This window comes from Canis aureus, chromosome 5 (genome assembly GCF_053574225.1).
Source record: "Canis aureus isolate CA01 chromosome 5, VMU_Caureus_v.1.0, whole genome shotgun sequence".
Classification (NCBI taxonomy): Eukaryota; Metazoa; Chordata; class Mammalia; order Carnivora; family Canidae; genus Canis; species Canis aureus.
In genome coordinates this window covers 70,466,139-70,481,417 of record NC_135615.1, presented here as the reverse complement: position 1 = coordinate 70,481,417, position 15,279 = coordinate 70,466,139, and the positions used below count along the sequence as shown (strand labels likewise).

The following is a 15,279-nucleotide window of genomic DNA, read 5'->3' as shown; positions in this document are numbered from 1 at the left end:
ACTCCCACATCCCTAACTAGTATCCCACGGGTACCTCAGACTTTGGCTCAGAGTCCATCAGACTCGGAGGCCCTCTGTGCTACAAACCACCTGTGTCACTTTGGGCCCTTCTCACTTCAGTTTCTTAATTTTCAAAGTAGGGTTGTTGTAGTCTTTGATGACAGTGTGCCTTGTGAGGGGATGTCTCATTCCCCAAGATAGATAGAAAGCACTGACAAGTTAATTGCTTAACTAATGTTGGCTGTCAGGACTACCATTCTTTCTTCTGCAACACTCCTCCACACACACACACACACCACTATAAAAACAATATCAAGACCTTTGTTTCTATCTTTCTATCTTGTATTATTTGTTTTAATGACAATAACCTGCCAGAAGGAAACCAGCATGTCATTTATTTTCCTCTGCTTTCCATCCCACATCTAGTCACCATCCCATACCCAGTCTTACTGGTGGTACCATCTAAGTATTCTTTTCTTCTCCTTCCTCCCACTCCCCCTACTGTGTGTTGTACTCCCTCCCATCTCTTATTCAACAGACTGTTGAACTAGCCCTGGGACATTTTATTTGCCCTTCACCTCTTAGTTCCAAGCTCCTGAGGTTGAGTCTAGGCATCCGATTTTTTTTTTTTTTTAGAGCATCTCCTTCATCTCACTGCTTGATTCTCTGCATTATTATGATTTTTTGCCCTCTGCTTTAACTCTGAATGTTGAGGTGCTCCAGGGCTGTTTTGTTACTCCCTTCTATTCTCTAACCATCTCCTCTCCAGGTAATCTCATCCTGTCCTATGGTTTTGAATACTACTTACATGCTAATAATCCCAAAATTAAGTATTCATATCCTTATTTTTATCCGAATCTGTAATTCTATTGCTGACTTTTTCTTTGACACTTCAAATTTAGATATCCAACTGCCTATTTGACATCTTCATCTAATTGTCAAGTTGCATCAAGCTTAACACACCCCAGAACTTTTTAATTTTTCTACCCAAAGCTGCTCTTTCCACATTTTGCCCTATCTTAGTAAATAGGTGATCATTTACTGAGTTACTCATAGTAAATAGGTGATCATTTACTGAGTTACTCAAGCCAAAATCTATAGGCTTTGGGTTTGGTGTAACTGTTGTTTTCTTTAAATTGTGGTAAAATATCCATAACATAAATTAAGTAATCTGTTCACCCAGTGTAGGGCTCAAACTCATGGCCCCAAAATCAGGAGTCATGTGCTCTTCTAACTGAGCCAGCCAGGTGCCTACCATCTTAATCATTCTTTTTTTATTTTTTTTTCCATTCTTTTTTTAAATATTTATTTTATTTTAGATAGAGAGTGCTCTTGCATGCGTGTATATGGGAGGGGCAGAAGGAGGGAATCTCAAGCAGACTCCCTGCTGGGCCTGGAGCCTAATTCAGGGCTCTCGATCTTACTACCCATCAGGACCTGAGCTGAAATCAAGAGTTGAACTCCTGACCACCTGAGCCTGCGAGGCACCCACCATCTTAACCTGTGTGTGTGTGTGTGTGTGTGTGTGTGTGTGTGTGTGTGTGTAGAGATTTATTTATTTATTTAGAGAGAAAACGCATGAATGGGAGGGGCAAAGGGAGAGAGAATATCAAGCAGACTCTATGCTGGGGCAGAGCCCCATAAGGGGCTTGATCTCACAACCCTGAGATTGTGACCTGAGCCGAAACCAAAAGTCGGTGCTTAACCGACTGCACCACCCAAGTGCCCCTTAACCATTTTTAAGTGTGCAATTCTTTGGCATTAAATGAATTTAGATTGTTGTGCAATCATCACCACCATCCATCTCCAGAATTCTTCATTTTGCAAAACTGAAGCTGTCCCCATTATACACTATCTACTCGTTCTCCTTCCCTGGCATCTGGGAACCACCATTCTACCATCAACTGAGAAAAGGAGGCAAAACTGAAAAAGAACAAAGGTCTTTATTTGGGATCTCAGAATTGTAATTCGGGGACCACAGATTTGCCTCACTCATTTAGGGAAAGCCAGGGTTTTTTCTGAGAGAAAAGGAAAGGGGTAGTTCCATAAGTTAGATGATGAAAAGAAGACAGAACCCTCCTAGTTTGGTGCTGAGTGGCTGAGCCACTTCTGATTCCTATCTTCTCGATTATTTTATCAGTGCTGTCAAGTAAAACTGTCACTGGTATGTAATAATTTCACTGTCCTCATGTGATTCGCATACCAGTTGCTCTATTGAAATGTTATGAGCAACTGCTTGTACAGTACTTCCTGCTTTTTTTTTTTTTAAAGATTTTATTTATTTATTCATGAGAGAGAGAGAGAGAGAGAGAGAGGCAGAGACACAGACAGAGGAAGAAGCAGGCTCCAGGCAGGGAGTCTGATGTGGGACTCGATCCCAGGTCTCCAGGATCATGCCCTGGGCCGAAGGCAGGTGCTAAACCGCTGAGCCATCCAGGGATCCCCGCACTTCCTGCTTCTGTCTCTGTTCAAGAGTCCGTCAGTTTGGAAAGGAAAATGGAATCTTTTATGTCTAGAAACTTTAGACAATTCCACATGACTTTCTGTCTCTATGATTTAGACTCCTTAGGTACCTCCTATAAGTGGAATAACACGTTCGTCTTTTTGTGACTGACTTATTTGACTTCGTAAAGTGTCCTGAGGAGTCATCCATGTTATTGCATGGGTATCTTCTTTCCCTTGTGAGACTGAGTAATAGTTTTTTATGTGCACACACTACATTTGCTTATCCATTCATTTGTTCACCTTGGGTTCCTTCCACCTTTTGGCTATAGTAATTAATGCCATTATGAGCATAGTTGTACAAATGTTTCAAAACCTACTTTCGATTCCTTTGGGTATATACCCAGAATTGGAGTTGCAGGGTTATGTGGTAAATCTGTTCTGAATTATTATTATTATTATTTTTTTTTTTTTTTGAGGAACCACTGTACTGTGTTTCATAGTGACTACATCATTTCACACTCCTGTCAGTAGTGCACAAGGATTCCATTAGGGTGTAGGGTTTGGCGATTGTTATTTAGGTAAAAGTGGATGATGGTATTGTTCAGTTAGTTGTTCAGTTCTTCTGTGTCTTTTCTCATTTTTAAAAAAATTTCCAAGAGAGGGTTGTTAAAATCCAATCAGACCACGTGTCTTCCTATTTAAAATCCTTCAGTGATTTTCCACTGTACTTAAAATAAAATTCAAACTGCCTCCTGTGAAAACAAACTGTCTAACCCCACCAACTACTGCTTTTAGCAGGCAGTAAATTATATCTAGCCAAAGCATTGTTTTGTCTTTTTTATATATTTATTTTTATCATTACCTTCTACTTAAAGCATGGGATGCAGGCTTTCTGTTTATAGTTGTTATAAAGTTCCCTTTTAAGTAAAACTTTTTTTTTTTTTAAGTAAAACTTCTTAAAGTAAAAAGAAATCAAATTTTAAGAAAAATTTTACGAGGTGCTTGGGTGGCTCAGTTAGTTATGCATTGACTCTTGATTTTAGCTCAGGTCATGATCTCATGGTCCTGGAACTGAGCCCTGTGTCAGGTTCCTCACTCAGTGGGGAGTCTGCTCTAGATTCTTTCTCCCTCTCCTGCCCCTCCCCCTGTGCATGCTCTCTTTCTCAAAATATATACATAAGTCTAAAAAAATTTTTAAGTAAAAAGTTAGCAGTTGTAAACACATGGAATAAAATTGTGGCAATATTGTAGGAATGATTGGCATGTGGAAAACACTGATTTAGAATAGTGGGGATATTATTTCAGTTTGGTACTATTCTCCTGTGAACCAAAGAAATATAAATTTACAAAAGCCCCTACCTACTTCAAGCATTGCTTCCAGAGACCTCTGCAAACCTTCAGCATTGCCAGATTTAGACCAGCACCCTCCCAGAGGCAGTGCCAGACCCATCCTGCAGTGGATTGCTTATTTATGAACACATTGCTTGGACATGCTTTTACTTTTCATGCTAATGTTTCTAGAGCCTTCTTCGTAGAGGTCTGAGGACTTGATTTAAAGAGGGAAAAGGAAAGTTTCCACTATTTATAACCTCGTTATTGAAATGTACAAAAGAGAGGTAACCCATAACCACACTACTTTACCAGGATCTGTACTGTTGGGACACGTATTTTCTACCAGCTGTTTTCAGATGCAGTTTTACCTAGATGCAATAAAAATCTATGTATGTTTTTCTCCTATTTTTTTTACTTTGTCTTAAGCATCTTTCCATTTTTGCCACCATCTTATAATGCTCATTTGTAGTGCTAGATAGTATTATGTCAGGTGGTTACAGAGGGATTTGGGGAGGCAGTAGAGTTAAGAACCTGACTGTGAGACATATTGCCCAGGTTCTGATCTCAGCTCAGCCACCTCCTCACTGTGGAACTTAGTCTAATTACTAACTTCTCTGAATCTGTTTCCCTATTTGTAAAAGAGGAATCATAAGCATCTACCTCATAAGGTTGTTAAGATGAGGATGCATATAAAACTCTGAGCACCGGGGTGACATACAGTACAGCCCAGTGCATGTCAGCTACGAGGGGCTGATGCTTAAAAACAGAGGCTTTGTGGTCAGAGACTGGGTCTGAGTAGACCCTAGGTTCAAGAAGTTTGCTGTATATTCTAGGTACCAATCCTTGATTAGATACCTGACTTCTTGCAAATATTTTTTTCCATTCTGTGAATTGCCTTACTCTGTTGATAGTGTCCTGTTTTTTTTTTTTTGTTTTTTGTTTTTTTAAGATTTTATTTATTCATGAGAGACTCAGAGAGAGGGAGGCAGAGACACAGGCAGAGGGAGAAGCAGGCCCCATGCAGGGGACCCCGACGTGGGACTCAATTCCGGGTCTCCAGGATCAGGCCCAAGGCTGAAGGTGGCGCTAAACCTCTGAGCCACTTGGGCTGCCCCAATAGTGTCCTGTGTTTTTTGTTTTTTTTTTAAGATTTATTTATTTGTTTGTTTGTTTGTTTATTACTTATTTATGATAGAGAGAGAGAGAGTGAGTCAGAGACACAGGAGGAGGGAGAAGCAGGCTCCAGGCCGAGAGCCCAACCTGGGACTCGATCTAGGGACTCCAGGATTGGGTCCTGGGCCAAAGGCAGGTGCCAAACCGCTGAGCCACCCAGGGATCCCCGTAGTGTCCTGTTTTTATTCCAGATTTACATTTTTAAAAAATACACTGAAATTTACCATGTTAGCCACTTTTAAGTGGCTTTTCACAGTAGTGTTAAGTACATTCTTGTGATTGTGTGTTTTGATGCACAAAAATGTTAATTTTGTTGAAGTCCAACTTACCTATTTTTTCCTGTTTCCTATGCTTTCAATGTCATACTCAAGAAACCATTGTCAAATTTAATGTCATGAATCTTTCACCCTCTGTTTTCTTCTAAGAGTTTTATAGTTTTTTTTTTTTTTTTTTTTTTTTTTTTGTTAAAGAGTTTATTTATTTATTCATGAGAGACACAGAGAGAGAGGCAGAGACACAGGCAGAGGGAGAAGCAGGCTTCCTCTGGGGAGCCTGACACAGGACTCAATCCTGGGACTTTGGGATCATGATCTGAGCCAAAGGCAGATGCTCAGCTATTGAGCCACCCAGGTGTCCCGGACTTTATAGTTTTAACTTGTACATTTAGGTCTTTGATCCATTTTAATTTTTTTTTTTTTTTTTTGTATATGATGTGGCTCCAACTTCATTTTTTTTTTTTTTTTTTTTTTGCATGTGATTCTATAGTTTTCCCAGTACCAGTTTTTTAAAAGAACTGTCCTTTCCCTACTTACTGGTCTTGCAGCATTGTTGAAATCATTTAATGATGATATATGTGAGGGTTTAGTTCTGGCTGTCTATTCCATTGGTCTGTACATCTGTGTTTATGCTCATACCACACTCTTTTGATTACTCTACCTTTGTAGTAAGTTTTAGAATCAGAAAATATCAGTCCCCTAACTTTGTTCTTCTTTTTCAAGTTATTTTGACGATTTGTGGCCCCTTGAGATTCCAGATGAATTTTAGGATGGATTTTTTAATTTCTACAAAAAATACTATTGGGATTTTGATAGGATTGCCTCAGGTCTATGGATTACTTTGTGTGGTATTGACGTCTTAGCTATATTAGTCTCCCAGTCCACAAACATGGATATTTTTCCATTTATTTGTGTTTTTCTTAGTTTCTTCCATCAGTGTTTGTTTTGTTTTAATTATTTTTGGACATTTTTTTTTCTTTTTCCTTTGTGGGTTTAGTGTTTTGGTTTTTTTTAAAGATTTATTTGAGAGACCGAGAGAGAGGGCACAGGTTGAGGAGAAGGGCAGAGGCACAGGGAGAAGCAGCCTCCTCACTGAGCAGGAAGCTTTATGTGGGGCTCCATCCCAGGACCCCAAGGTCATGATCTGAGCTGAAGGCAGACGCTTAACCATCTGAGCCACCGGCACCAGCAGTGTTTTGTAGTGTTCAGTGTACAGGTTTTTTTGCCTCCTTGGTTAAGTTTATTCTTTTTGATGCTTTGTCAGTGGAATTATTTTCTTTATTTTCTCTTTGGATTGCTCATTGTTAGTGTATAGAAATGCAACTGATTTGGGGGTGTTGATTTTGTATCCTGCAATTTTGCTGAATTCACTTATCAATTCTAACAATTGTTTTATGGAATTTTTAGGATTTTCTGCATTTAGGATCATGTCTACAAACAGGTAATTTGACTTTTTAATAGAGCTAGATATTTAACAGCGATTCTATTTGTATGTTCCGAAGATTGTTCATTCTCTTTTAACCTTTTTAGTGAGTAAACAATATTTTAGATTCAGATTCAGATTCCTAAAGTAGTTCTGTGGATATTTCACTTCTGGTTCTTAGTTAGTTAGTTAGTTTGCACTGCTTAATGCATCTGGTGCAATTAGTTATTGTTTTATTTCTATTTTTAAAAAAATATTTATTTATTCATTAGAGACACAGAGAGAGAGGCAGAAACATAGGCAGAGGGAGAAGCAGGCCCCCTATGGGGAGCCTGATGTGGGACTCAGTCCCAGGGCCCCGGGATCACGACCTGAGCCAAAGGTAGGCACTCAACCACTGAGCCACCCAGGTGCCCCAATTATTGCTTTATTTCTAAAGCTGTTTTGAAATATGTATTTCCTTTCACCAGAACAATTACTGAGGGTCTGCTAGATATGAGGCTTTTTCTGAGCTGCTTAGTCAGCCTGTTATCCTACCTCCCCATTGCTCTTTACTTAGAGGAATGGTCTGATGAGCCACGGCAGCAATAATCATACCTTATTATTTCCTAAAGTACCTTTGTGTATTTGAACTTCTAACTCAGGAATTGTCTTTGATTGAAAAGTGCTCTAGGGAGTTGAAACATTTAAAACATCTCCCTTGATTTTTCTCATCCCATTTCTACCAAGATCGCATCTAGCATCATTGTCTTTTCTCCTCATTGTTAATCCCTTCTGATCTTTTATGCTTTATATTTGTTTAGTGCTGACAGTTTATAAACTATCTTCATATTTTTTAATTTTGTTTCGTATATACTTGTATACACTCCTGTGCAGTAGGCAGAATAGGTGTTATTATTCTATTTTACACATTAGGAAAATGGAGAGGAAGAGAAATGGTCTTACCTAAAGCTACACAACTACCAGAGATAGAGCTAAAATAAGAACTCAGGCTTCAGATTGCTAACCTTGTGTTCTTTTCTGTGCTTAAACCATTAATTCATTTAGTGCTCCAATTATTTACTTAGCAAATATGTATTGAGTGCCTCATACATATCTATTGTGCATTGTAGGTACTTGATTTATCAGGACTCATGATATGATCACCTTTTTGCCAGTTTTCTGCGTTGCCAGCTACCCTTAGTGACCATTTGATGTTATCTATTGATATATTTTTTTTTTCCTGTGGATCTATTTCTGCTCACAACCATAAATAAAGATTCCATAAATAAAGATCCTCCTGTTTCCTTTTACCCTCTAAATCTTTTTTGTAAAATAATTTTTAAAAATTTCCTTAAGTAATCTCTGAGACCAATGTGGGGCTCAAACTCTTGACCCAAGATCAAGCGTCGCATGCTCCTCCACCTGTCCTCTGAATCTTTGATTCCAACAAGAGATTAGTTTTTCTTACCAATGGGAACTTGTACTTGAAATGGGTGTTTTGGGATATGTGAGAGTAGGTAGATTCAGATACCTGTTCCAGAACTAATTGGCTCTGGGAACCATAAGTGGAACTGAGTAGGTTCATCTGAAGGGAAATGCCTTCAGCAGTCCATGTTGCCAAATAAATTAGTGGGTAGCAGAAATGTCTAGTGTGTGGAAGGCCTATGTATGTGATAGGCCAGTCACATGAATTAAAGGTTATACACAACACCTATAACACTCAAGCAACTAATAGCATGAGGAGAAAGATGAACACCCCATCTATTTCTTGGGGGGGAAAAGACAGACATCCACTCCAAGGGGGTTATTAGATCACATAGAAATCCATCGACAGGGAATGAAGTGTGGTTGGGCCCCTCAGAAAGAACTGGAACCAGAAAGTCAGAAACGGGCTACTGGGTTTCCACTTCCGATTCTTTATTAGACTGCTTCATTGTCCCACTTCTTTTTGCAGTCTGGTGAAGAGAATGTCTCATGTAAAGCTGCTTCTTTTTTTTTTTTTTTTTTTGTAATTTAAAGATTTTTATTTATCTGAAAGAGAGAGTATATAAGCGGGGCAGGCCAGAAGGGGAGGGAGAAATAATCTGAAACAGACTCTGCACTGAGCACAGAGCCCGATGTGGGGCTCAATCCCAGGACCATGAGATCATGATCTGAGCTGAAACCAAGATGCTTAACTGACTGAGCCACCCAGGCACCCCTAATATAAAGCTTCTAAGACTGGAGAAGGTAGTACGCATGTTGGGAACCCAGGAAATGGCCCAGGACAAAGAAAGGATGTCACCTGTTTCACATAATGTCTAGCACATAATAGGCTTGCACCAGCTGTCTTTGAAGAGATAGTGTCCGTAATCTCTACCATTTGTAGCTCCTTAGGATCCTTCACTCATTGAGACCTGCCCTCAATTTGGAGGGTGACAGAGACTGACTCCTGTTACTACTGGTAGGTAATAATGAAAAGAACAGAGGCAGGAGCATGGGATCCTCGTAGCCCTGAGGCCCCCACCTCTTTTTATCAAACATACATGTATAGAATGCACGTATTGTCCAGACATCAAGTATGCCTTGGTCTGGTCCTATATACCCATTCAATATCATGACAGTTTTTGTCCAAGTGTCTGAAAATTGTAAGTCATTTTTATTGGGCATAATTAGAACAAGAAGAAACTATGTGTTGAAAATGGAAGTGGGATATGAAGTGGTTGGTAAAATAGGAATAGAGATTTTTGTAGTGAAGCCCTGGGTAATCTTCCTTGAGTCTGTGGTCTGTACATTGCTGGCTTCTTTCACTTATCGTATGCCATCATGGATCTTTCTGAATCAGTGCTATTTATGAGAAAGCATGCATTGAGGATTGGGCTGCCTACTAATTATAGTGATATATAGCTATACTTAATCCAGAATATAATTTTCTTCTAATGTGGCTACTATAATTACTCTCTGCTGTACTATATATATAAAAGGACAGATACAGGAATGTCATCCCTTGGCTGCAGCGCTGGCTTTATTATCTTGTCCAGAGAACTTCCTCAGGTGCCTGTCTGAGAGAGAGATTGTCAGACCTGGGCCCGTTCTGATAGAACACAGAGTTGTTCAGGGTAGTCTGCTCAAAAGCCTTGCATAATTCCCCTTCTATGGAATAAAGTCTGAGTTCCTTGAAAACTCTCCACAATCTCTCCCAACTTCCCAGCATCCTCTTTGACCAGTTCCTTCCTACACACAACTCTTCTTTAACCTTATTCATTAAAAGAGCATCTTATGTGCCAAGGTCTGTTCTAGTCACTGCAGGTAGTGAACTCAGTAGTGAATAAAACAGGTAAAGTCCCTATCTTCATGGCACTTGCACTCTAATGTGGGTCACAGGCAATCAACTGGTAAGCAAATACAAAATAATAATAATACGCCAATTAGTGATAAGTGCTGTGGGGAAAAATGAATTTGTTTTTTTTTTTTTTTTTTTTTAAAGATTTTATTTATTTATTCATGATAGTCACAGAGAGAGAGAGAGAGAGAGAGAGAGAGAGAGAGAGGCAGAGCGAGAAGCAGGCTCCATGCACCGGGAGCCCAACGTGGGATTCGATCCCGGGTCTCCAGGATCACGCCCTGGGCCAAAGGCAGGCGCCAAACCGCTGCGCCACCCAGGGATCCCGGGAAAAATGAATTTGATTATGAGAGCTATGGAGTGCTGGAATGAAAGTAGAGGGGAGATAGAATGGTGAGGGCAGGCCTTTCTCAAAGCGTCATTGGGATGGATATTTGGAGGAAGAGAGGAAGCAAGTTCTTTCTATAAGTGAAAAGAGATTATTTCAGCAAGTATAATAGCCAGATGCTGGGAATGAGCTTGACGTGTTTAAGGAACAGTAAGGAGGCCAGAGTAGCTGGAGTGAAGCGAGTAACAAGAGAGGAAGTTAGGGGGAAACCAGATCATGGAGGGCCTTCTGGAGAACACAAGGACTGCAGCTGTCCTCCTATTAAAGGGAGATGGAAAAAAATAAAATAAAAAAAAATAAAGGGAGATGGATGTCTTTAGAAGTCTGACCAGAGGGACGATGTGATCTGGATTCTCTTTTGGGAGAATTACTCTTTGTGGAAACTAGGTGGTCAGAAGGCAAGGAAAGAAAGTGAAGACAGGAAAGAGAGCTGGAAGGGAGCAGAGGTGGGAGGGGATAGAGATGCCTGTCAGTTATCCATGTGCACCTCCCCAGGGTAAGCAGTTGGAGGTATAGTTTGGAGTTCAGCGGTAAGAGATACACATTTGGGAGTCAGTGCATACATATGGCATTTAAGTAAATATATGAGATCACCTGGAGAGTAAGTATAGGGAGAAGGCAGGGCTTGGGGGACCTGAGCCCCAAAGGGTCCCAGCTTATAGAGGTTATGGAGGTGAGGACGACCTAGCAAAGGAGACTGAAAAGGAACAGCCAGGGAAGTCAGCAGAGAAGTACAAGAATGTGGTGGAAGTTAGGAAGGAGTGTGTTCTATGGAAGATAGACTGTGTCAAGATGCGACTCTTTGATCAAGTAAATGAGGACCACAGATTTGGCCTCGTAGAGGTCATTGGTAACTTGGACAAGAGCTATTTCAGTAGACTAGTAGGGTGACAATGTGATTAAAGTTGTTCAGAGGGTTTTTTTTTTTTTCCAATGGGAACTATTACCGCCTATTTGTTTATTGGTGGGGGTGAGCCAGTGAAGAGGGGATACAGGAGAGAAGGGCTCTGATCCATGGCTTTTTAGTACAAGAGAAAGGATGGGATCCAGTGCATAGTAAATAGCTACACTGAATGTGATTTTTCACTCCCTGAAAGATATTTCAAGAATTTGCCTTGTTCTGTCTTCCCTCTGGCTGGAAGGCCCCCACCCCACTTCTCTTCTTCCATCAGCACTACCACCATCATTCTACCTGCCAAAGCCATATTCATGCTTCAGAAGTATAATGCTTTACATATCTTTCATGAAGCCAGCCTCAGATTCCTCAGACATGGTGGATTTTTCCCTGTGTGTTAATGGCATGTTTTTTTGTGCTTTTCTTACATTACTGCCATTGACTCCCTAGTATCTTAATAAGTTTTTATTTTTTTTTAAAGATTTTATTTATTTATTCATGAGAGACACAGGGAGAGAGGCAAAGACATAGGCAGAAGGAGAAGCAGGCTTCTTGCAGGGAGCCTAATGTGGGACTCGATCCTGGAACCCCGGGATCATGCCCTGAGCTGAAGGCAGACACTCAACCACTGAGCCACCCAGGCATCCCTAATTTTTATCTTTGATTAGATAATTGGTTTCTTGAAGGCTCATTATTTTTGATTTCTGACTTCACTCAACTATTTTTAGAGAGATTAATTAATAGATATTCCTGGCTCTTAAAAGGTACTCAATAAATATTTGTTAAATGAATATACTATATAGTTACAAGGAGTTACTCTTTCCCTGGTTTGATGAGGTTGGCTCAGGTTTGGAGAAATGGTGTCAGGCTCCACTACTCACTGGGATAGTGGGTACTCTGAATTCTATTAAAAATTGGTATGTTTTCCTGGTCTCCTAAGAAACACTGGATGCAACTGTGGTTCTCTAAAGTGCTTTGTAGGTAGTAAAATTAAATGTTTGTGAGTTGATTGATAAACCTTTTTCTTCTGGTCTTACCTTTCCAAGCCATGGTAAACTGGTACATTATAGGTAAATTCTATCCAGGAATCATTCTGTTTTACTTCCCGGAAGTTTACGCCAGTGAACCTCTCAGTTTGAGAATCAGTCATTTCTGAAGAGTAAAAAATATTTTATTTATTTATTCATGAGAGAAAGAGAGAGAGGCAGGCAGAGACACAGGCAGAGTGAGAAGCAGGCTCCCTGCAGGGAGCCTGACACATCCCGGGCCCCCAGGATCAGGCCCCGGGCTGAAGGTGTTGCTAAACTGTTCAGCCACCTGGGCTGCCTCTGAAGAGTAATTCTTAAGAATAAACAGGGATCCCTGGGTGGCGCAGTGGTTTAGCGCCTGCCTTTGGCCCAGGGCGCGATCCTGGAGACCCAGGATCGAATCCCACGTCAGGCTCCCGGTGCATGGAGCCTGCTTCTCCCTCTGCCTGTGTCTCTGCCTCTCTCTCTCTCTCTCTCTGTGACTATTATAAGTAAATAAAAATTAAAAAAAAAGAATAAATAAAAATGAATAAATGCTTGCTTAATTGATTTTGGGCCAAGATCAGTGCCTTTTGATTGGGAGATACTAAGTTAGGTGCTACCTGTAATGTAGACCGGGCTAAAATGAACATCTACTTTGGGCCCAGCTTGAGTCCGATCCAGGTTCTACCACGTGGGCAAGTCACTTCATCTCAGTCAGCCTCTTTGAAGTTCCATTTTCTTTCCTGGAGATAAGGGATAATTATATCCACTGCATTTTTGTGAAAGGTAGAGGAGGTATGTGTGCAAGGTGCCCAGTTCAGCATCTAGAAAATTAGGTACTTAATAAATGTTACCTGCTGTTATTCCCCTTTCCTAGTTCTGTGTGTGTGTGTGTGTGTGTGTGTGTGTGTGTGTGTGTGTGTTTCTCATGCTGGGCTGCTGCTAACCTGCTGCAGAATAAGAGAAAATGAGTGGGCCAGCTGCTGTCACCAGACATTGGTTTTTCCTGGAGAGCAGTTTGAGTAGTGACTTCTTTCCCATTACCCTCCTGGTTTGTCTGGCAGGGGCTCACACCCAGAATTGTTTTTTTTTTTTTTTTTCCCTTTATCTTCTGTTTTACTTCTCCCCAATGAAGTCAGGGGACCAGAAGCTGTCATCACCTCTCCTACTCCATCTCTCCCCCTCCCAACTCCCAGTTGCTGAAGAGACCAACGCCACCTGCTGGAGGACTAGATTTTCTTTGTTCAACTTGTGAAAGGGCTTCTGCATGGAGATTGAGGTCTGGAAGGCCATTTCCTCTCCTCCCCTCACTGAGTCCTCCTTTCTAGCTGGAGTCCACATTACAGCCTAGGACTTGTTTTCCTCTTTTCTCCTCTTGAACCTGCATCTCTGAGAGGGAGGAAAGTGGAAATAATGCCAGACTCTGAGTTAGGAAGCACACTGTTTTGTCACCTGAGCCTTGATCACCCCAGTTTACTTCTCTGAGTTGTAGTTTTCTCATCTATAAAATGGGAATAATAATTCCTGGATTTTGGCCTTATCAGATTATTGTTACAAGATAAAGGATGCAGAAAGCTTGATAAACTAAAGTGCTATTTCGATGTAAAAAAGATTCCTACTCTCCTCCCTCATTTATTTATCCAAGCTGGGCCAAGCTTGGAGGGGCCATGTGCCAGACTCTACACCTCAGGGGCAGAACCTGGTGAGGCTCCCCAGGCCTTATATCCTGTGATGGGCTTCCATGATCTTGTCATTAGGAAGGTATAGTGCCATAAGCCAAACCAGCGATTTGCTAGCTCTCAACTCCCCCGAGCTGTGCTTCCTACAGCTTGGTAATAGGGGCTGGGAAGCTTTGTTCCCCTCTTCCTACTCCACTGGAGACTTCAAGAAAGAATTGTGGTCTAATCTCCTCTCAAACCTTTGACTCATCTCCTGTGGATACTTGGTAGACGGTCAGAACATTCTGGGAGTTCTCTGAAATGATAGAATAATACTTGAAGCTACTGCCAAGTGCCTGATAATTAATACTTATCTTGTTTAATCCTCATGGCATCCTTTGAAGTAAATATTTATTATTTGTAGTTTACTGAAAACAGAGGTTCAAAAAAGTTAAGTCTTGGGGCACCTGGGTGGCTGAGTTGGTTAAGTGTCTGTCTTTTGCTTAGGTAATGATCCCAGGGTCCTGGGATTGAGCCCCACAGTGGGCTCCCTGCTTGGCTGGGAGCCTGTTTCTTCCTCCCCTCTGCCTGTTGCTCCCCCTGCTTGTGTTCGCTCACTTGCTCTCTCTCAAATAAATAAAATATTTTTAAAAAGAAACAACAAAAAAGTTAAAGTTAAGTCTGTATTCCAAGTGACACAGCTATTAAGTGGCAGCTGGAATTTGAACTTTATTCTTATTCCAAAATCGTTGGCGCTGACCAATGTACCACAAGGCCTGCCACTGCTCTACAGGAGGAGGGGCCATATGCTACAGAGGAAAACTCAAGAGATTTCCAGTAATGTGCATGCAAACCCCAACCCTACCCATGGGATCTGGGGCAAGTGGCTTTCAACTTCTTGAGCCACAGATAACATCTCATTATATCTTCACCACAGACATGTGGCATAGGTGCTGTTCTCATCTCCATTTTACATTTGAGGAGACTACGTATGCCTCATGAGCCTCATGAGATAAAATGACTTGCCCTAAGTTACAGTATAGTAACTGGCAGTGGCAGAGCCAGAACTCAAGTCTGGGTCTAATGCCGAGTTCGGTGGTCTGTTCCTCCTTTCTTATGGCTGTTTCCTAAGACCTTGTGTAGCACTCAGGCAAACGAATAGCTCTCAGTGTGTTGATTACGAGCCTGTAGGGGGAGCAGGAGCCACGCCTCTTCAGCTTAGTCTCTCTCTTCTCCCCTAATCTCTCTCTGTTAGAAACCTTATTGAGGCAGTATAAATATTTGAAATTAAAAGAAAGGTTATGCATTGCTTAAAAGCTGCCTGAAGCCCCACACAGAAGCCTAGGAACCTGCCTCCCTTCTTTTGTGTGTTTGTG

At 41.1% G+C, this 15,279-nt stretch overlaps 1 protein-coding gene across 6 annotated transcripts in view; it reads left to right on the top strand.

The window, feature by feature from the left end:
• Window positions 1-15,279, top strand: part of ZCCHC17 (zinc finger CCHC-type containing 17) — a 62,889-nt gene that overhangs the window by 45,537 nt on the left and 2,073 nt on the right. The window contains exons 8-9 of one of the 6 annotated variants that reach the window (XM_077898772.1): window positions 6,633-6,666; window positions 7,761-7,922. The exons of 4 other annotated variants lie outside the window; for them this stretch is intronic. In XM_077898772.1, coding sequence (XP_077754898.1) covers window positions 6,633-6,666; window positions 7,761-7,768 — 42 coding nt within the window. In that variant the 3' untranslated portion in view covers window positions 7,769-7,922. Of the gene's footprint in view, window positions 1-6,632; window positions 6,667-7,760; window positions 7,923-15,279 lie in introns of those variants that run through there. One more of the 6 variants, XM_077898771.1, reaches the window with a different exon arrangement.